Raw genomic sequence first — 20,621 nt, 5'->3', positions numbered from 1 at the left:
GCAACATTAAAGAACTTAAGTTGCCCATGGAGGGTTCTTCTAGCTTGCTTGCTCTGGCTCTGGTGGTCGTCCTACACGTTTGGTGTCTGCCATCCGAAGCCGGTCAAGTGCAGTCTCAAGTTTTACCACGATTTTCTCCTGCTGCTTCTCATCTTCCTCCAATGGCAGTTCTGCCACAGGGAGCTGGAAGGCCTGGCTTAGGTAGGTACTCAGCACCTGCTTGTCCAGGCTAGGATCAATGTTTGTCAGGGCCACACGCATCTTCAATAGGCTCACCTCATCAGTTCTGTCCCACAAGGAAAGAAAGACAGGTTTATAGGTCTGAGCTCTTTGTACCCTGACTCTGAGGTGCCCACTCTTCTGTCAGGTTTGAGTAGTTTGTTGCACAGGGAGACTCAGATATCTGATAGGGCTTGTCCCACCTATAGGACTTGCCAATGGCCGAGCAGGACTTCGGGGCCCAGGGTCACTCACTGATCTAGGCCCAGATCCTGCTTCAGTTCTTGTAAGTATGCATCCTTTTCGTTGTCATACTGTTCCCACAGCTTTTGCACAAATGGCTCACTCTGGCCCTCCTCATCCTATGGGGTGGGGTATGGGAGAAGGCAGGGTGAGGCCATATTGACTGTAGTTTAAAGAAGACTAAGGAAGGGACTAGCAAATTATGTGCCCCCACCCACCTCAGTAAACAATATCCGGTAGTTGAGCACTTCTGTACTGCTGATGTCAGGACTCCAGCCTGCTGTCTCCATTAGCTCCTGAATTTGCTCTTCCTTCTTGAGAGGAAAGGTATTCTTGAGGATGGTGCTATTAGGAGAGTAAGAATTCCAACAGGGCCTGATTGATGGAGGCTATCTACTCACCTCCCATCCCTCCTGGGCCAACCCCACTAGTATTTCCACAGGTTTTTTTGTTTTTGAGAGTCTTTGAACACATAATCATCTTCCTGCCTTAGCCTCCCAAACTCTTTTGCTGTTTTGATTTTTTTTTTAAATTGGTTTTTTGAAAAAGGATCTATTTCTATGTCAATTTGATTAGCCTGGAACTCTCTGTAGATCAGAATGGCCTCCAAATTGCAGAAATCCTCCAGCCTCTGCCTCCCAAGTGCTGGGATTAGAGGCGTGTGCCACAGTGCTTGGCATATTTTGAAACAGTTTTGTTCTAGGCCTAGAATTAAATGATTCTCCTGCTTTTATTTCTCAAGTTCTAGAATACGGGCATGTGCCACCACCCGTAGAGAGGACAGCAGGCTTTGAGGCTGTGGCCCTTCCTGGGAAGTTCCCCTTTTCCCTGCATCTTGAAAACCTGACCAGCCAAGAGAATGGACTAGAGTTTAGAGTTGCCTGACTGGCCTCTTACCTCAATTGCTCCATGGTTATTAACCCCTCGTTCTGAGTGTCGACATTTATCATCTCCTTGAGCAGCTGGGACATTGTCTCCTTTTGGCTGATGTATACGCTTTCCTTCCTCTACAACAAGAGGAGCAGTTGCTAGTGGGCTGCCATTCTGCCGGGACTAAAGGGCCTAGGCCAAAGCTCACCTTTCCTATCAAGACTGCATAGAAGTGACGCATGACCTCGCTGGAGCGAAAGAGCTTGATGTTTTCAAAAATGGTATAAGCCCAGGCCATGGCATCATTGACCCCAAAGCGACGTTCCAGAAAATTGAAGAAGAAATCCGGGAATGACTCTTTCTGTAGAATAAGAATACTTGGTCAGGGTGTCCCAGATTTGATTAGCCCCACCCTGCTCCCTACCACCTTGAGGGAACTCCTTAAAGGAGTCTGGATCTAAAGGCTACATAGAGGTCAGTCAGAACTGACCTGCTCTTCTGCAAACCGTTCCTTCCAGGCATCCTCAAGGAGATGTATCACCTCCTTCTTGGTTGGCTTCTTGTTCTCCACAGGGCCATCAAACCGAAGGAAAGTAGGGATAGAGTCCCCAAAGCCCTGAAAGGCAGGTGTTAACTCACGACTGGACCTCTCTGTTGCCCTGTGTCTAAACAGGAAAGAGCCCCAGATAGTTCCCCCAGAATCTTAAGTAACCTCTGGCTCAGGGACTCCCCTACCAGACCAGGGAAGAAGTCTTTCTCCCGAAGCAGAGCATTGCCAATCTCCTCCAGCAGCACGTCCACCAGCTGGTCACTGTTCTTTCCTTCAGCCAGCATAAACCAGCGTTCTGGACCCCCCGCAATGACACCTGCAGATGGGGAGAGGAGGCTAGAACCCAGCCCATGTCCCGCAGCAGGTGCTGGTGCCCCGGCAACCATCATTACTTTCGCATTTGGTCCAGTCAGGTCGAGGTGTGGAGGTGCGCTGGATCTCCTGCAGCTCGAAGTGGAACTGGTCCCGCTCCTTCAGCGTGCTCATATGCAGCTGCAGCAGTAACTCATGTTCCTTCCGGACCTCTTCATAGTCTGCTCGCAGGCTTTCCAGCTGTAGGCAAGAGCATTGATGGTCCTAGCTACCCACCTGTCTGAGCACACCCATGTCAAACCCTACCTGCCCACCCCACCAGCACCTGCTCTTGAAGATCCGTGTTGGTCTTCTCCAGCATTTCAAAGTCTCTCCTGGGCACCACGTCTCCAAAGTTGGCTTTCATGGTGTTGAGTTCCATCTGGGTGCGGGTCAGGTCTTGTCGGGTCATCTTCAGTGCCAGTGTTAGTTTCACAGGATCCTCTCCCCAAACACCTGCCAGGGTCCCACCAGTCTGTCACCCTGGCTCTGGGCCTTGTACCCAGGATTAGGTTAAATATTGCTTGGGGCATGCCCTCTTTGAATAGAGTGGCCTCCATAGGCTCATATGTTTGAATACTTGATCCCAACTTGGCGGAACCATTTGAGAAAAATTGAGAGGTACGGCCTTGTTGGAGGAGCTGTGTCAGTGGGGGCAGCTTTGAGGTTTCAAAAGACTTCGTGTCATTCTCACTGTGTTATCTGCTTCCTGCATGTGGATCTGTATATGAACGCAACTGCTGCTCCAGTGCCATGCCTGCCTGCTTACTGCCAATGCTCCCTGCCATGATGATAGACTAATATCCCTTTGGAACTCTAAGTCCCAAAGAAATCCTTCTAGCTGAGTGCTGGGAGCTCACACCTCTTGGAAGGCAGAGGCAGCCAGATCTGAGTTTGAGGCCAGACTGGTCTACAGAGTCCAGGATGGCTAGGGCTACAAAGAAAAACCTTGCCTCAAACAAAGAAAAGAAAAAGAAGGCTGGGCGGTGGTGGCGCACGCCTTTAATTCCAGCACTCGGGAAGCAGAGGCAGGTGGATCTCTGTGAGTTCGAGGCCAGCCTGGTCTACAAGAGCTAGTTCCAGGACAGGAACCAAAAAAGCTATGGAGAAACCCTGTCTCAAAAAAATAAGAAAAAATGCCAGGCGATGGTGGCGCACGCCTTTAATCCTAGCACTCGGGAGGCAGAGGCAGGCGGATCTCTGTGAGTTCGAGACCAGCCTGGTCTACAGAGCGAGTTCCAGGACAGGCTCCAAAGCCACAGAGAAACCCTGTCTCGAAAAACCAAAAAAAAAAAAAAAAAAAAAAAAGAAAAAGAAAGAAAAAAAAAGAGAGAGAGAAAAGAAAAAAGAAATCCTTCCTTCTATAAATTGCCTTGGTCTCTGTGTTTTATCACAGCAGTAACTAGTATACCTCCTTCTCTGCTTGGGATTCTTTGGGAGTTAAGTAGAGAAGCCCAGGACCTGTGGTGCCAGGCTTCACTTGCCCACAGTCTCAGCTTCCAGCAGTGTTAAAGTTTCCTACTTTATTCTGTGATTTTCAGTCTAGTTTAAAAGATCCACAGCCAACTGGGTGGTGATGGCCAGTGTTTAATCCCAGAACTCAGGAGGCAGAAACAGGCAAATCTGTGTTTGAGACCAGTTTGATCTACAGAGCGAGTTCCAGGGCAGGTTCAAAAAGCAGCAGAGAAATTCTATCTCAAAAAACTAAAAAAAGATCCACAGCCTCAGGTAGCGGCCCAGGCCTCTCCTACCGTCAATGGACACAGGATAATAAGATATTAGAGGGGCTCAGAGGTTAAGAGCACTGACTGCTCTTCCAGAGGTCCTGAGTTCAATTCCCAGCAACCACATGATGGTTCATAACCATCTGTAATGAGATCTGGTGCCTCTACTGCCTATAGGATATATGTAGGCAGAATACTATACATAATAAAATAAATAAAAAATAAGATATTAGAAATGTAAATGGTGACAGACATCAGTGCCTCAGATGAGGCCCTGGCTTGGATTACCTGGGGACTGGGCTAGTGACATGTCTTCTCGTTGGTATCGTAGCTCATTCAGGTCCCCAATGAGAATCTTGCGGGCATCTCGCTCAGTAAGGTAGCGAAGGTACTCCTCAGCCAAGCTCTTCCTCAGTTTAGCCACCTGGGGGTGGGGTGGGGTGGAGGTATATGACAGTACTCAGTGAGTTTAGAGCCCTCATTGGCAGCTCACCACGACAGGGTGTGGCTACTGCTTGGCAGTCTCCTGAGCTTTGGAAAAGGAAAGTGACCTTGCCTGAGAACAGAGCAAGATGCCAGTGCTTCAACCCATGGAGAGTTTGCTGGCACTTAGAGGCACACTGGAGTCTGCTGAGCACTGCAGCAGGGCACAGTGAAAATAGTAGGGGCGCTCAGGGGTGGTGATGGCTCTTCCATCCAGGCAGAAGCATAGATGGGGTTAGGGATTACATCATCAGCACACCAGGCTACAGGTAGAGCAGAAACTTGGGGGCTCAGCATTAATTACCACTTCCATTCACCTCACTCTGCAATGAGATCTTCTCCTCGTTCTTTTTATCAATGAGTTTTAGCAAATTCATCTTCTCTTTCTTGAGCTGGGAGATTTCGTACCTCTCCTCAGCCCTCATGGCCAGGATCCGTTCACTGCAGTCCTCATTCGTAGTGACGATCTTGGCCTTCAGGGGTTCCAGGGCCTGAATTTTCTCCCTTTGGTGGGCTAAGCAAAAACAGGCAGGTGTGGTGGCACACACCTGTAATCCCAGCACACAGGAGGCAGAGACCAGGAGGATCTCTGAGTTTAGACCAGCCTGGTCTACAAATTTAGCTCCAGGACAACCAAGACTACACAGAGAGACCCTGTCTCAAAAAACCAAATACAAAGCCGGGCGGTGGTGGCACACGCCTTTAATCCCAGCACTCGGGAGGCAGAGGCAGGCAGATCTCTGTGAGTTTGAGGCCAGCCTGGTCTACAAGGGCTAGTTCCAGGACAGGAACGAAAAGCTACAGAGAAACCCTGTCTTGAAAATAAAAAAAACAAAAACAAAAACAAAAAAACCAAATACATAAAAAGACAGGTAGAAAAGCCCTTTGGGGGACACAGAATAAACAGCCAGGGGTCACAGATCCTAAGCTGTATGTGTGGGGTTTGCCTGCATGTGTGTCTGAAAACCGTGTGCCTGGTGCCTGCAGAGACCAGAAGAAGAGGTCAGATCCTCTGGGAATGGAGTTACAGATCATTGTTAACTAAAACGTGGGTGCTGAAGTTTGAACCCAGGTCCTCTGGAAGGACGGCTACTGCTGTCCTCTTAACTGCTGAACCATCTCTCCAGCGTCAACACACACTTGTTTTTAAAGGAGGGCAGAGAACGGGGATAGAGAGCCACGGTAGAATGCTTGCTTATTATGTGTGAGACACTGGGTTCAATCTCCATCCAGTGATGCAAATGAAAAAAACAAATCAGGGGCTGAGTCATGTTGGGGGTCAGGATATCACCCGTGGAGAGGCTCAGGAACATGGGTTCTGTAGCTGTAACCAGCTTCGCACTGTCTGAGCAGACCAGGGAGCCTTCCCAGAAGGACATACTCTCCTAGGATCCCTTCTGTTTACCACAGATTGCCTCGCCGTCCCTCTAAAGAGTAGAAAAGGTTGAGATATGCAAAAAGTGACCTGAAAGATCAGTTATTAGTAGAGAATCAAAAAAGTCAGAATAGGATACTCTGTATTCATTCCAGCTGGGGCCCGGAAAGGAGCTGCAGTCTTACCCAGCATCACCTCATACGCATTCTTGATGGAGGACAACAACGGCTTGTATGTCTTGAAATCCTCTATGAAGAACTCAAAGATCTCCCTGTAAGGCTGGCATAAAAAAAGGACCTTATCATTTCCTGGCCCATAACCCCCACACTCAGTGGGCTCAAAACTGTTTCCGTATGAGTAACCTATATCTGGCCAGGCACCACGTCTTAATACCAATGGAGCTGTAGAGGAGGGACAGGGACAGGTATAGAGGCCTTGACTGAGGTTTGGCAACCCATCACTGTGGGCCAAATATGCCATTCTGCCTGAGATGACTTTGTCTGCCCAGTCAGCTTCTTGCCAACCAGATCCTGTAGCCATTAGCCTCTCACTTTTAGCCCCTCTCTATACCAAGGACCTGTGGGAACAGGATGTTGAAGATTCTAGCTTGATGTTCTGAACTCAGAGTGGAAGAGCATATTCTCCTTTCCAACTTAGATGCAGAAAGACTGCACGTGGTGTATGTGTGTGTGCCCAAAGCCCGGCACGTGGTCCACACTCAGTAAATGCTTCGGTCATATCTAGGCCAGAAGTCTGTGATTCCTTTCCATTAGTATTGACTCCCTCTCTAGTGTGTACCAGAGTCTGGACTACATCTCTCTGTTTCTGGGCTTCTGGTTGTTGCCATCGGGCCGGAGGCTCTGTCATAGTGCATTCCTCCTTCCAAAGAGGAATAGTTAGAAGATGGAGGGCCCCTTTTCCCTGGGAAGGTCTGAGTTACTCAGTTCTGACGCATGAGTTTCTCTTCACCCTTGCCATGTTTGGTCTGTGGCTCTGACCTGCAGCCTCAGCTCTTGTGCAGAATCCGTGCCCAGGTCCAGCAGGAGGAGCTCCTTGCGCAGGTAGTTCTCTAGTTGCTCCAGGTACCTGGGCTTGGAAGTGCCCAGGGGCTGCTGCTGCCAGCTACTGCAGAGGATGGTGGGCTGAGATGTCACTAGCACCCCATGGGTCCTCGTAGTCTTGGTCTGGGGCCGCAAACTCCACTAAGCTATATGTCCTGAACCAATGCCTGATCTAGACCAGCCCATCCCCCATCCAGGGGGCCCTGGCTTACTTGGCTCGCTTCTGGCAGTCCTCGGAACAGGGCTTTCGTTTATGGAGAATCGTCTGGCCACTCGCGTATGTTGGCCATGGGGATAGGTGGCCGCCAATGGATAACTGCAAGGGCTTAAGGAAAGGACAGCTGAGGTTACTATGGCAACATTATTTCTCCTTCCCTTTTTGGTATTGTTGAGGACAAGACAGAACTACCAGAACTACCTCACATTTTAAGTATAGACTGTACTACTACACAGCTCTTTTTTTTTTTTTTTTTGATTTTTCGAGACAGGGTTTCTCTGTAGCTTTTGGTTCCTGTCCTGGAACTAGCTCTTGTAGACCAGGCTGGCCTCGAACTCACAGAGATCCGCCTGCCTCTGCCTCCCGAGTGCTGGAATTAAAGGCGTGCGCCACCACCGCCTGGCCACAGCTCCTTTTCTAATCTGCATCCCTCCACCCACACCACACACACACACACACACACACACACACACTACACACACATACCACACACATACACCACACCACACACACACACTTTTGCTATACAGCCCAGCTAGCCTTATACTTGATACTTTCACAGGTCTGGGTCAGCATTCTCAGCTATACAAACATCTTTAAATGTGGTCCATAATTAGGATTGTGGACTTTTGGTTACAGACAGAATTAAATCTTTTTTTTTTTTAAAGATTTATTTATTTATTTATTATGTATACAACATTCTGCCTCCATGTATGCCCACAGGCCAGAGGAGGGCACCAGATCTCAGTACAGATGGTTGTGAGCCCCCATGTGGTTGCTGGGAATTGAACTCAGGACCTCTGGAAGAGCAGCCAGTGCTCTTAACCTCTGAGCCATCTCTCCAGCCCCCAGAATTAAATCTTTTTTTTTTGTTTTGTTTTTTCGAGACAGGGTTTCTCTGTGGTTTTGGAGCCTGTCCTGGAACTAGCTCTTGTAGACCAGGCTGGTCTCGAACTCACAGAGATCCGCCTGCCTCTGCCTCCCCGAGTGCTGGGATTAAAGGCGTGCGCCACCACTGCCCGGCTCCCAGAATTAAATCTTAAATCTTCCTTATTAGCAGTGTGACCATAGGCTTAACTGCACTGAATTTCAGTCTTTTCATTTGCAAAGTAGAGATAATAGAAGTGGCCATCCCAATGCACTGAGGCAAGAATGCCTTGAGAAAATATAGCCCGTAGCTTATACACTGCAGTGCCTGTAGAACCCAGGAGACAGGAGTTATCCTCTCCTGGATGTAAGTCAGCGAGCACTGAATGCCTGTACTGTAAAAAAACGAGAATCCTGAAGAGCCCCAGTCTCTGCCTCTGGGCATAGAGTAGCTGAAGAGACAGGAGAGGAGGGCAAACCTAGATGGACAAGACAGATAGAACTACACAGATGTAACAAATGGAGCCTGGAAGGAGATTGGGTTGTGTCCCTTGGGGGAGGGGGAAACAGGTGAGGGTCCCCTGGTGAATGGGACTTCATTTGAACCAGTAGGAACATGGGTTTATCTCTTCAGATCTTTTCATGAAACACGGCATAGAAAAATATGATAATCTAATCCAGTCAATCCTAGAAAAAAACCCTCCTGAGTGAGGTAACCCAGACTCAGAAAGACAAACATAGTATGTACTCACTCATAAGTGGATATTAGATATAAAGGAAAGGATAACCAGATTACAATCCACAGCTCCAGAGACGCTACAACCTCCTTCCAGTAATTGCTGGAACCAGATGCAGAGATCCACAACCAAGCACCAGGCCAAAGCAAGGGAATCCAGTCAAAGGGAGGGAGGAGGGGATACATGAACAAGGAAGGTCAATACCACGAAGAAGAAATCTATAGGAACAGTAGAATCAACGTCGTGGAAACTCGTGAATTCTTGACAGACAGCTGTGGAGCCTCCCTGTGACTGAACTAGGCCCTCCCTATGTGGGAGTCAGTTGTGAAGCTTGGGCTATCTGAGGGGCTCCTGGCAGTAGGACAGGATCTATCCCTGGTGCAGGAACTAGCTTATTATAGCACATTCCCTATGAGGGGACGCCATGCTCAGATAACACAGATGGGAGGGGCTTGGTCCTGCCCCAACATAAGGTACCAAACTGTGTGGACTCCCCATGGGAGCCCTTAACTGTTGGGAGGAGAGGATGGGGAGGTGGGATGGGAGAGAGGCAAGGGAAGGCAGAAGGAGGTGTGGGAGGGAGACCTTTGGTTGCAATGTAAAATGAAATTTATTTATTTATTTTTTGGTTTTTCGAGATAGGGTTTCTCTGTAGATTTGGAGCCTGTCCTGGAACTAGCTCTTGTAAAATGAAATTTAAAAAATTAATTAATCAATTAAAAAAAGATAGAAGCCAGCTCTTCTTAACTGAGTGAATGGGGGGGGGAGTATTATATTCTTTTATGGTATAGAATATTTGTTTAATGATGCAAAGATGTGTTCTGTTCTTTAATGTTGTATTTGCTTAACTTTGTAAGGCTGTGTCACTTTGCCTGCCTAAAACACCTGATAGGTCTAATAAAGAGCTGAATGGCCAATAGAGGCAAGAGAGAGAAATGGGTGGGGCTGTGGGGCAGAGAGAATAAATAGGAGGAAAACTCTAGGGAAGAGCTAGGAGTGAGAAGAGGAGGAGAGGAAGAGGGACGCTAGGGGCCAGCATGAAGTCACAAGCCAGTCATGAAGTAAGGAGGAAAGAAAGGTATAAACAATAAAGAAAGGCAAAAAACCCAGGGGCAAAACATGGTGAAAGGAAACAGGATAATTAACGTTAGAAAAGCTGGCTAGAAGCCAGGCTGTGGTGGTGCACATCTTTAATCCCAGCATTTGGGAGGCAGGTGGATCTCTGTGAGTTTAAGGCCAGCCTGGTCTACAAGAGGTTGTTGGTCCAGGACAGGCTCCAAAGCTACAGAGAAACTTTGTCTTGAAAAAAACCAAAACAAAATAGAAAATCTGGCTAGAAACAAGCCAAGCTAAGGCCAGGTATTCATAAGTAAGACTAAATCTCAGTGTATTTATTTGGGATCTGGGTGGCAGGCCTCCAAAGATTAAGAAAGAAAGAAAGAAAGAAAGAAAGAAAGAAAACTACAATACCTCCCTTCCCCCAGGCAGGGTTTTTCTGTATAGCTTTGGAGCCTGTCTTGGAACTTGCCCTGTAGAACAGGCTGGCCTCGAACTCAAGAGATCCGCCAGCATCTGCCTCCCAAGTGCTGAGATTAAAGGCCTGCGCCACCACCACTTGATTTCAGGAAAAAAAAATTATTAACTAAAAGTAAGGTAAAACGTTTAGGTGGGGAGGGGTGGGATGTGGAAGTAATAAAAGCACAACTTCTTCATGTGGTGGCTCACACCTGAAATGCTAGCTCTGGGGAGGCTAAAGCAGAACTGTGAGCTTGTGGGCCAGTGTGGGCCGTGGAGCCCAAGTCTGTCTCAACAGAGGACAAACTTTTTACACGGTTGGTGGTGGTGTCCTGTAGTCCCAGCACTCCACTGTCCCATGAGTTTGAGGCCATGGTGTCAGACATCAGACTGTCTCAAAACTACAAAATGTGTGTGTATGTGTGTGTGTGTGTGTGTGTGTGTGGTGGGGACCCCAGGAGACACCTGGGCCTCAATCTTGATGAGTCTGGAAAGTGTTTCAGATTTTCAAATGGACAGTAAATGAATTCTCTCCTTTTTCAGCTGAAGAAATTGTAGGCTCCCTTTGACTTCCACAGGTGAATGAAAACTGGGCCTCTCTCCAGGGTTTTTGGCTGCTGCTGCAGGCTTCTGCCCAAGGGTTGTTGCTAGAACTCAGCTTTTCTGGCTCTTTGATTCCCCCTGTAGGTCAAAACTGGAAGGTGCCCCACTTCTGGGTAATGGCGGGAGAAACATCCCCCTCTGGCGGCCAAGCCCAGAATTGAAATGGAACGGGCCTTAACGTAGTGGTTCTCAACCTGTGTGTCGCAAGGCTCTCACTGGGGTTGCCAACGACCATGGGAAAACATAGAGACATACATTACGATTCAAAACAGTAGTAAATTTACAGTTATGAAGTAGCACTGAAAATAATTTTATGGTTGGGAGTCACCACCACATGAGGAACTGTATTAAAAAGGTGGCAGGATCAAAAGCTGAGAACCACGGCTTTACTGTGGCTGCACTTGTCTCTACAGGGTTCACATTGTCCTCTTTCCTTAGAGAGGGGCCTGGTCTTGGCAGTTCCCAGTTTCATAGAGTGTATGACCTATGTATGCTTCCAAATCCTCCCCAAGGAACGCATTCACACAGTGCCAATACACTGCCCACAGTGTTCCTTTGTCAACTAAAGCAATAAATTTGCTCAAATATATGTATGTGTGTGTGTATGTATAACCGCAAAGGTCAGACGAGAGTATTGGCTCTTCCAGAAGAGCAGTTACATTCATGAAAGTGTTCGGAACAGAGCCCAGGTTTTCTGCAAGAGTAGCAAGGGCTCTTAACCACTAAGGCACCCACTCCAGCCCCATCAAATACGATATTTTTCCCTCTGAGATGTGAACAGTGGTAATTTGTTATCTGAACTACAACAATCCTATGGTCCAATCAGCAAAAACTTCAAAGTGGGGTGAGGCTATAGCTCAGGGGCAAACACTTGCACAGCAGTGTTCGGTCGGTCCAAGGTGCTAAAGAAGAAAATTTGAAACAAACTACAATACTTAGTAAGGTAAGAAGGCAGTGTTCCCGTTGTGGGGAGGGGGCAAGGAGAAAGGGCTTTTTTTGTTTTGTTTTGTTTTTTTTGTTTTTTGAGACAGGGTTTCTCTATGTAGCAGCCCTGGCTGTCCTGGAACTAGCTCTTGTAGACCAGGCTGGCCTCAAACTCACAGAGATCTGCCTGCCTCTGCCTCCCGAGTACTGGGATTAAGGGAATGCGCCACCACTGCCGGGCTGAGAGAGGGGCTTTCTTATGTTTGTTTGTTTTTTCAAGACAGGGTTACTTTGTGTAGCCTGGGTTGTCCTGGAACTCTCTCTAGACCAGGATGGTCTCAAACTTGCAGAGATCCGGCGTCACCATTGCCCATTGAGAAAGGGCTTTGAGAGGGGTCTGTCTAGTAGGCCAGGCTGACCTTGAACTCAAAAGCCCCCTGTTCGGGGCTGGAGAGATGGCTCAGTGGTTAAGAGCATTGCCTGCTCTTCCAAAGGTCCTGAGTTCAATTCCCAGCAACCACATGGTGGCTCACAACCATCTGGAATGAGGTCTGGTGCCCTCTTCTGGCCTGTAGACATACACACAGACAGAATATTGTATACATAATAAATTAAAAAAAAAAAGCTTCCTGTTCCATTCTTCAGAGAGCTGGGATTGAAGTGTGTGCCACCATACTTAGCTGACCACGTTAATTTTTATACAATTTTTTAAAAAGGGGTCTTAAAGGGATTAAAGCGGTGGTGGCGCATGCCTTTAATCTCAGTACCCTATCCGGGACACAGAGGAAGGCTGATCTGAGTTCGAGGCCAGCCTGGTCTACAGATTGAGTTTCAGGATAGCAAGAGCTACACAGAGAAACCAAAAACTAAACCCACCCAAAACAAACCAACTTGTAGCAATTTTCCTCAGCCTTTCAAGGGCTGAATTACAGGTGTGAGTAGTTGCTGTGCTTGGTCTATACAAAAATCTTAGCAAGGAGGAGTGAGGAACTCAGAACCAAAACACAGCAGAAAAACACCCAGTGCTCTGCCTTCACCGCTTCTTCATAAGGACCGATGGAACCCAAGCCCTGTACCAGACCTAGGACGATAAGGACAAAAAGACACCACCACAGCACTGAAGGACCTCGGCAGGAGCTGTCTCAACCACACCAGTGTCGCGTCTGGTTCACGGCAGGCTTGTGAAGAAAAGCTGAGCTGCTATTAAGGGAAGGGGCTAAGTCTTTCTTACCCAGGGTTAGTCATGGCCAGCGTTTAGATTAGGGGGAGGAAGCAGTATGTCCTCCCCTCCTCCCCAAAAGCCTGGCGAGCCTGGCATCTGTGAGCCACGCTCCTCTAAAAGAAACTAGTGTGCTGTAGGCAGAAGACGGGTTGTAGCGGGTGACAAGTACGGTTCCAAAAGAGCGGCACTGACCAGTGTTCTTCGTTTCTGAGAGAGCTTGCGTTTCTCAACGCCCTTGGCTTCTGTAGTCCCTCCTGAAGATCGAGTACGTGGTCTGTGTGGACAAGAAGCTGTGATAGGTGATAGAGCCTGGAAAGGGACAAGCTCCCCCAACGGAGATCCACAGGGCATGGGCACGCCCCCTCCACAAGGTTTCTCTGTGTAACCCTGGCTGTCGGAAACTCGCTCTGTAGACCAGGCTGGCTCAAGCTCACAGAGATCCACGTGCCTAGGCCTTCTGACCGCTGATACTGCCTGGCCCCCCTTCCTTTTTAAACTATGTGTATGTGTGTGTATTTGTGTGTGAGTCTGAGCATGTGGAAGTATAGGCGCTGGCATGTCCAGAAGAGGGCATTGTTTAATGACTTTTGGGGTCCTGGCATCTGAGGTTTCAAAAGGACCAGCTTTATAAATGCTCTTAACCTCTGAGTCATCTCTCCAGCCCTTATCTTTAATTTTTGAGAGAAGGTCATACTATGTATTTCAGTATGCTCTTGAACTTGTGAGTCTCCTACCTCATTCTCCTGAGTCATAGAATCACAGGCATGCACTAAATGCCTGGTCAAAATTCTGTCTTGATTTTTTTGAGACAAGCTTTCTCTGTGTAGCCTTGGCTGTCCTGAAACTTATTCTGTCGACCAGGCTGGTTTCAAATTCATAGAGGTCCGCCTGCCTCTCCCTCCCGAAAAATTCTGCTCTTGATCATACTGTAACCACCATGAAAGGGAAAATAATTAGGAAAACTATGTAAATCTCTAGAAATCAGGAGAAACTTCCAATTGGAAATGTTCTGTTGGTGATAGTTTGGACATAAAAACTAGATTTAAGCCGGGCGGTGGTGGCGCACGCCTTTAATCCCAGCACTCGGGAGGCAGAGGCAGGCGGATCTCTGTGAGTTCGAGTCCAGCCTGGTCTACAAGAGCTAGTTCCAGGACAGGAACCAAAAGCTACGGAGAAACCCTGTCTCGAAAAATCAAAAAAAAAAAAAAAAACAAAAAACAAAAAACTAGATTTAACCAAAATGAAAACCAAGCACACCCAGTAGAGAAACAACCAGAATAGATGCTCATTACTTTATTTATTTTTAATTTCTAAGTACTTTTCTTATTTAAAATTTGTTTGGGGGAGAACCATCCCTGCAGCTCCCTCCAGCCTCTAATTTTTTTTTTTTTGGTTTTTCGAGAGAGGGTTTCTCTGTAGCTTTATTACCTGTCCCGGAACTAGCTCTGTAGACCAGGCTGGCCTTGAACTCACAGAGATCTGCCTGCCTCAGCCTCCCAAGTGCTGGGATTAAAGGCGTGCGTCACCGTCGCCCAGCTCAGCCTCTAATTTTTTTAATTTCCTCCTTCTATCCCTCCCTTCCTCCTCTCTCTCTCTGCATGTATGTATAATTACACAAGCCACAGTACACAGGGGAGATCAGAGGACTACTTGTTGGGATGAATGTTCTCTTTCCACCACATGGGACTTGGAATCAGACTCGGATTATCAGGCAATTCTTAACATGATGAGTTATCTCCCAGGCTCTCCCCTTCTTATTTTCCAAGACAGATTTCTCTGTGTAACCCTAGCTTTCCTGGAACTCACGCTATAGATTAGGCTGGCCTCAAACTCAGAGCTTCATCTGCCTCTGCCTCCTGAATTCAGGGGCTAAAGGTGTGCCCCACCACTGTCCAGTTAGGCTCCCATCTTTTTAGAGATGATTCACACTGCCCTCAAGGAGGAGTAGAAAATATTTCCATTTCTATCTCAATGGTGGTGAAAACTCAGTTATTTAACTGACTGAAGGGAATGGTTCCTCAAGAGTTTTTCTTGGTATTGAGTGACTTCCACAGACATTCCACTAAAGTAGCACGTAGGGATATGCGAACAAGAGGAGCAAAACCCAGGGGAGAAGAACCATTCTGTGAGGAAATAGAAAAATCAAAGGTCTCTTTTCTCAGGTTCTGCTTACATTCTGCATGCCAAACTATGATCTGTCCATCGTGTAGTCCCTCATAAGGCCTGGAGGAGAAAACCCACACTGTGTCTCTATAAGGGAAACAGTGTGTCACTACATATAGCTGGAAGAAGAGAATGGTGAATAAATATTTCATATCACCACCAAATCAGCTCACAGAAATTATATTGTGCTTCCTTCCTGTGGAATGAAGATCCTGAGTCTGTTTCATATTCTTTGTGGTTGCTGGGGGATTCAGGACCTGGCACATTCTAGCTACAGCCCCAGCCTTATTACATATTTTTTTATAGGTAATAAGTTTTCTAGATTATATTTTCTTGGATAACAGCTCTCTTTTTCAACCTGCTGCCTCTTTCTTGTAGGCTATTTTTTTTCTTTTCTTTTCTTTTTTTTTGAGACAGGGTTTCTCTGTGTAAGTTTAGAGCCTGTCCTGGAACTCACTCTGTAGACCAGGCTGGCCTCGAACTCACAGAGATTCGCTTGCCTCTGCCTCCTGAGTCCTGGGATTAAAGGCGTGCACCACCTCCGGCCGGCTTTAAGACGCTTCTTTTCAATCTTTAGCTAAGATCATGTATCTAACGACAAAGTACGCCTTCACTTTTGGCAGCACGTAACGTTCCTACTGGAGTCAGTCCCAGTTCTATTACAACTGTTTCTGTATCACTGATTCTGTCGCTGGAGCCCTAGTCCAAAGAACAGAGACCAACTGATGGTGCAGCGGTCTGGATCAGTGTCATTTCCCACTCTGGAAGTACTCAAGTCCTCCCCGCCCTCGGCCCGTCCAGGTGCTACCTCGGCTTGGAGAAACTGTAGTAGCGAGTCTCGGGGTTGGCCATGACTTTGGAGCAGAGGCAAAGTAGCTCCGTTGCAGTAGTGTACAGTCCGTTGCCATGGGGACCTGCCCCCAGCGGCCTCCGCGGTGAGGGCGGGGTCACGGACGCGACACGCCTCCAGCCCCCAAAGAGCACGCTGGAGAAAGGCCAAGAAGTAAAGGAAGGTTCGGGCCCAGAGACAGGATGTTCTGAGAACCAATCAGTGCAATAAGTTTGATATCAGACACAGAACTGAGGCAGGAGAATAAATTGAGACTGTGGTCGTGGGAGGTGAGCTTCGAGGCCTGGCCACTTGGCTGGCTGGGAATGGTAGTTTCTAGTGGCTCATAGTCTCCGTTATACGGGTTTGTAGGTGAGCAGATTTGTACTACATCTCCCGAAGTTCTCCAGGAACTCGCGTTGGCCTGCTTCTAGAGCGCTCTGTATTGTGGGATATGTAGTCTAATATCTTGCGAAACATAGTTGTGTCCAAAGAAGGGTTCACGGATTCGGACTCAGTTTCCCTACTGCCCTGGGATACTCATAGGCCATTGGCTGAGTAAGGCAGTTCTTGTTGCACTCCTCCCCGCCCCCAGTGACACAATAGCAGCTCCCTCCAAGATGGCGGCGGCGACGGCAGACCCGGGAGCTGGGAACCCGCAGACTGGGGACTCCTCCGGTGGGGACACAGGGGGCGGGCTACCGTCACCCGGGGAGCAGGAACTGAGCCGGCGCCTGCAGCGCTTGTACCCTGCTGTCAATCAGCACGAAACGCCACTGCCGCGATCCTGGAGCCCCAAGGACAAGTACAACTACATCGGCCTCTCCCAGGGAAACCTCCGTGTCCACTACAAAGGTATCAGCGGGTCTGGTCGCTGGGAGACAATCCAGATTGTTGCAAGGAGGCTGTCACCATCATGTCCCTTTCTTTGCTTGGGTTTTCTGAGTTGGGCCTTTGCCCAGCGGAACGTCCAGAGTAGAGGGATTGGCCAGGCCATGGTTTACCTGCTTCCTTTCCTCTGTCCTGAAACAGCCGACTACAGTTAAATGTCCTAAACCAGTGTTGGACAAGACCTTCCACTTTAGGGCCTCCCTTCCTGTCCTGAACTGGCTCCAACCTCAGCTAGGCCCTTTACCATGGCTTAGTTTCAGTAATGTTTGCAAAAAGAGGTGGTAACATTCTCACAGGCGGTGCATGGGCTGCCTGCCTGATAGTCTTCCCAGACTGACCTGGGGGTTGTGTGTAAGTTGTTGGTAGTGGTGACTTCCATTTCTGCCACTTCCTTCCCCGGGTTCCAGGCTGGGCCATTTGGATTCTAGAAAGAGAGACAGCAGTGTTCAGAGTCTCACATGTACCTCAGTTGCCTGTGTGTACCCTTGTTTTGTTATGGAGGACAGTATCATGGTCAGGACACTTGGTTGGTCTGGGGAGGAGTTGACCTAAAGGTGGGAGGCTTTTGTGTTTACTCAATTTCTTGGACAGTACAAGAGCTTCCCTGGCAAAGGAGGGCTGAAGTTACCATGGCACAGAGATAAAGGAGGCTTATTTTTGCATTTTTCTAGTGTTGACATTCCTTCTTTGCCTTTTTACATCAGGTCATGGCAAAAATCACAAAGATGCAGCCTCCGTGCGCGCCACTCACCCCATCCCTGCCGCCTGTGGTATTTACTATTTCGAAGTGAAGATTGTCAGCAAAGGAAGAGATGGGTAAGGCCCTCTTTACTCTCCTTCCCCCCCACCCCCACCCCAACACAGAACTGGTGTTTCCTCTTGTCAGAGTTTGAAGTTTCTGACTGATATTAGTGACTGAGGTTGGCCTGCTGACCCACTTGGATCTGGGCTACCTCTCCCCTAAGTGTGAACGTGGTCTGGTTGGTCTAAACAGTGGGCCTTGATAGGTTGAGCAGAGGACATTTCTTTTTTTTTTTTTAGTATTGTAACTAGATAGTAACAGATCAGGGATATAAGTAACAAGTATACATTAACAATTCAGAGGCCAAATGGGGTTTCCCCTGCTAGCATGTGGTGTTTGTGACTTCCCTCCTTTTGAGGTTGAGGTTCTTTTTTTATGGCATTTAGTCATGTAGAGGCCTCAGTAAACTTCAAAGGAATAATAGAGTCTGTGTAGCATTCATCAAAGCTGTGGTGGCCACTGTCATCTGGATAAACAGTGTACGCACGGTCAGAGTCAGGTGACCTTGCTGCTCATAAACTTGTTTTTCAGTCCAGGGACTTGAACACCAGTTGGACCAGCTTTAGGAAGGTCTTATTAAAGTCAGTATTAGGGAGACTCCCTATTTTAGGGTGACTTAAGCAGACACAAGGCATCAGAGGGAACATCTTTTCTTCTTGGTTTTTCAAGACAGGGTTTCTCTGTGTAGCTTTGAAGCCTGTCCTGGAACTTGCTCTGCAGAACAGGCTGGCCTTGAACCTACAGAGAACCACCTGCCTCTGCCTGAATGTGGGGGATTAAAGGCGTGTGCCACCACTGCCCAGCTGATCGTCCTTCCGTCTTCCTTATTCTCCTGGTCTCCTTTTCCCACTAGTAATTGTAATAAAACAGGTGTTCAAGCTATGAGATAATGTGACTATAACTATCTTGGGACAGGCTTTTTAAATCAGACCTTAGGTTTGTTATGGGAAATTTGCAAATCCTGCCAATGACATTCGTATGGACCTGAGTGTGTGTTTTTGAACATTTGGGATAATTTTTTCTCCTAACTATATCCCTTGTGTTGTGTGCAAAATGCCAGGTTTAGGAACTGAGACTGAACTGAGTGTGATGATGCAGGCCCTTCAACCCAGCACTCAGGAGGAAGAAGTAGGCATAGCTCTGTGAGTTCGAGGCCAGCCTGGTCTACAGAGAGAGTTGCAGGCCAGCCAGACCCTGTCTCAAAACAAAAAGCAAAAATGAAGCTGAGTCTGGGGAAGGACTGTTGGGATCAGAACCTCCCTGCTTTCTCAGTGACTCTGTGGCTTCCCAGCCAAGGAGGACTCTGAGCGTGGGCACATCCTGGGGCTTGTCTCTTCATTGTCGTCCTGGGAAGTCAATAAGCATCTAAACTGCCTTTAGCCTTAACGTTCAGTGAATTTAGAATTTTCGTCCTGGGAAGCTGTTGCATCTTTAGCTTTCATTTCCATCTGCTTCGTTTGCAGATGGGAAACTTACATTTTGGAAGACTTAAAAACTTTTTAATATTTTTTTCCACCATCTGGTAGAACATATCTAATGTGTTTAAACCAGTATCAATGAGAATAACCTCTTAAAACAAACACCTCAAATACAGTTACAGTGTTGACTGAGATGCTGGTATTGGACTCGACATTACCAAGGAGACAGGGGCATATTTCTTAAACTCATAGGGAGGAAAAAAATGTGTCTTCTCTGTAGCCATTTTTCATAGATAAGGGCTGAGCTAGTGAGAAACAAGAGCAGCTTTTCAGAAGAGGAGTGTTTAAACTTAGAGATCTGGATTCCTTTAACTGGCCTTTTAAATTTCAGTGGCTCTTGAGAAGAAAGCTCTGTGTGCGACCGCACGACTGTGGTGTTATCTACAAGTCTAAAAACAGTGAAAGCTAGGTGTGGTGGTGCACGTGCTAGTCACGGGACTCTGGAGGCTGAGGCAGGTGGATCTCTCTGAGTTTAAAGCCAGACTGGTTTATATGGCAAGTCCAGGACCAACCAGGGCTGCATAATGAGACCTTGTTTCAGTGAAATGAGGAGTATCTTTCTCTGCTTCTTTCCCCAGCATTTTTTTCTTTTCCCTCTTTAAATAACAAAGTTTCGTATATTCCAGCCTGGCTTATAACTTCTTAAGTGGCCAGTGCTAGGATTACAGATCTATGCAACCCCACTTGGTTTATCTAGCGCTGGGAATTGAACCCAGGGATTCATACACACTAGGAAGCCCTCTGCCAATGGAGTGACGATCTTGTGCCCTAGTCTCAGTATTTTTGCATATGGCGAATACAGTTGTTGAATTAGTCTGGAAGCTTCAATCATATAAAGGTCAAGTGTGTCTGTAGCGGCTTGCTTCAGTTGACAGACAGCTAAAGTAGTAAGCTGGTGAGAGAGTATGTGACTGGCTTCCCACAGCTACTTTCTGGAATCCTTGAAGGCTTTTTGTGGCTGAGATGTCAGTTGTTGGTATGAGCCACGCAGTATAGTTCAGATTTGTTTTTTGAGGAAGCCAACAGAAGTTGTAGGACAGGCAGACCCTGACTCTTCCCCATCAGTGTTGGAGATAGATTTCTGACCCAGGTCTGGAGGACAGACGGACATCAACTCCTCCCCATCAGCGTTGGAGATAGATTTCTAACCCTCAGCATTAGCTGTAGCTATTGGCTTTGTAGCCTCTGTTGTCTCATTTGAGCCTCATAGCATCTCTAGAAAATGGCTGGGGTAAATGGTGATAAACTTGTTTTGTGGGTGAGTCCTTGAGCTGTTTGGTGGCCTGCCCTGGCTGCAGGGCTTGCGCCGTGCAATAGAATAGCCTAACCTGTCAGATGTCCGTGCCTGACTGTTGCTGACTTCGCAGCAAGACTGCTATTGCACTCCTTCTCTGGGCTAGTGTGCAGGAACAGCCTGCTGGGTCTGCTATTGCACTCCTTCTCTGGGCTAGTGTGCAGGAACAGCCTGCTGGGTCTGCTATTGCATTCCTTCTCTGG

At 47.7% G+C, this 20,621-nt stretch overlaps 2 protein-coding genes across 2 annotated transcripts in view; one reads left to right on the top strand and one right to left on the bottom strand.

Annotated features, from left to right (window-relative positions):
- Nucleotides 1-31: 31 nt before the first annotated feature.
- On the bottom strand, nt 32-15,976 carry Tsnaxip1 (translin associated factor X interacting protein 1). Its single transcript, XM_041650721.1, has 16 exons — nt 15,933-15,976; nt 13,154-13,235; nt 7,089-7,201; nt 6,814-6,940; nt 6,001-6,094; nt 4,758-4,954; nt 4,246-4,381; nt 2,520-2,689; nt 2,275-2,434; nt 2,068-2,198; nt 1,823-1,948; nt 1,541-1,693; nt 1,360-1,469; nt 681-807; nt 475-581; nt 32-286 (listed from the first exon to the last, which is right to left on the bottom strand). Exons 1-16 carry the CDS (start codon nt 15,974-15,976, stop codon nt 40-42), a joined length of 2,124 nt encoding a protein of 707 aa, XP_041506655.1. The 3' UTR covers nt 32-39.
- A 582-nt stretch (nt 15,977-16,558) lies between these two features.
- Nucleotides 16,559-20,621, top strand: part of Ranbp10 (RAN binding protein 10) — a 62,456-nt gene continuing 58,393 nt past the window's right edge. Inside the window, exons 1-2 of the mRNA XM_041650275.1 lie at nt 16,559-16,808; nt 17,549-17,660. Coding sequence (XP_041506209.1) covers nt 16,574-16,808; nt 17,549-17,660 — 347 coding nt within the window. The 5' untranslated portion in view covers nt 16,559-16,573. The remainder of the gene's footprint in view (nt 16,809-17,548; nt 17,661-20,621) is intronic.

The sequence above is a fragment of the Microtus oregoni genome, unplaced genomic scaffold, assembly GCF_018167655.1.
Source record: "Microtus oregoni isolate MIOR12 unplaced genomic scaffold, Mior012 000004F_ref0000308, whole genome shotgun sequence".
Lineage (NCBI taxonomy): Eukaryota > Metazoa > Chordata > Mammalia > Rodentia > Cricetidae > Microtus > Microtus oregoni.
The sequence above is the reverse complement of the archived record's forward strand: the minus strand, read 5'-3'. Positions and strand labels throughout refer to the sequence as shown.

Coding starts and splice junctions, on each gene's coding strand:
- Tsnaxip1 (XM_041650721.1), bottom strand. CDS start 15,976: ATGGCCAACCCCGAGACTCGCTACTACAGTTTCTCCAAGCCGAG. Junction 4,382..4,757: donor AGATCTCATTGCAGAGTGAG/GTGAATGGAAGT, acceptor CCCCACCCCCAG/GTGGCTAAACTGAGGAAGAG. Junction 1,470..1,540: donor ATGCAGTCTTGATAGGAAAG/GTGAGCTTTGGC, acceptor CTCTTGTTGTAG/AGGAAGGAAAGCGTATACAT.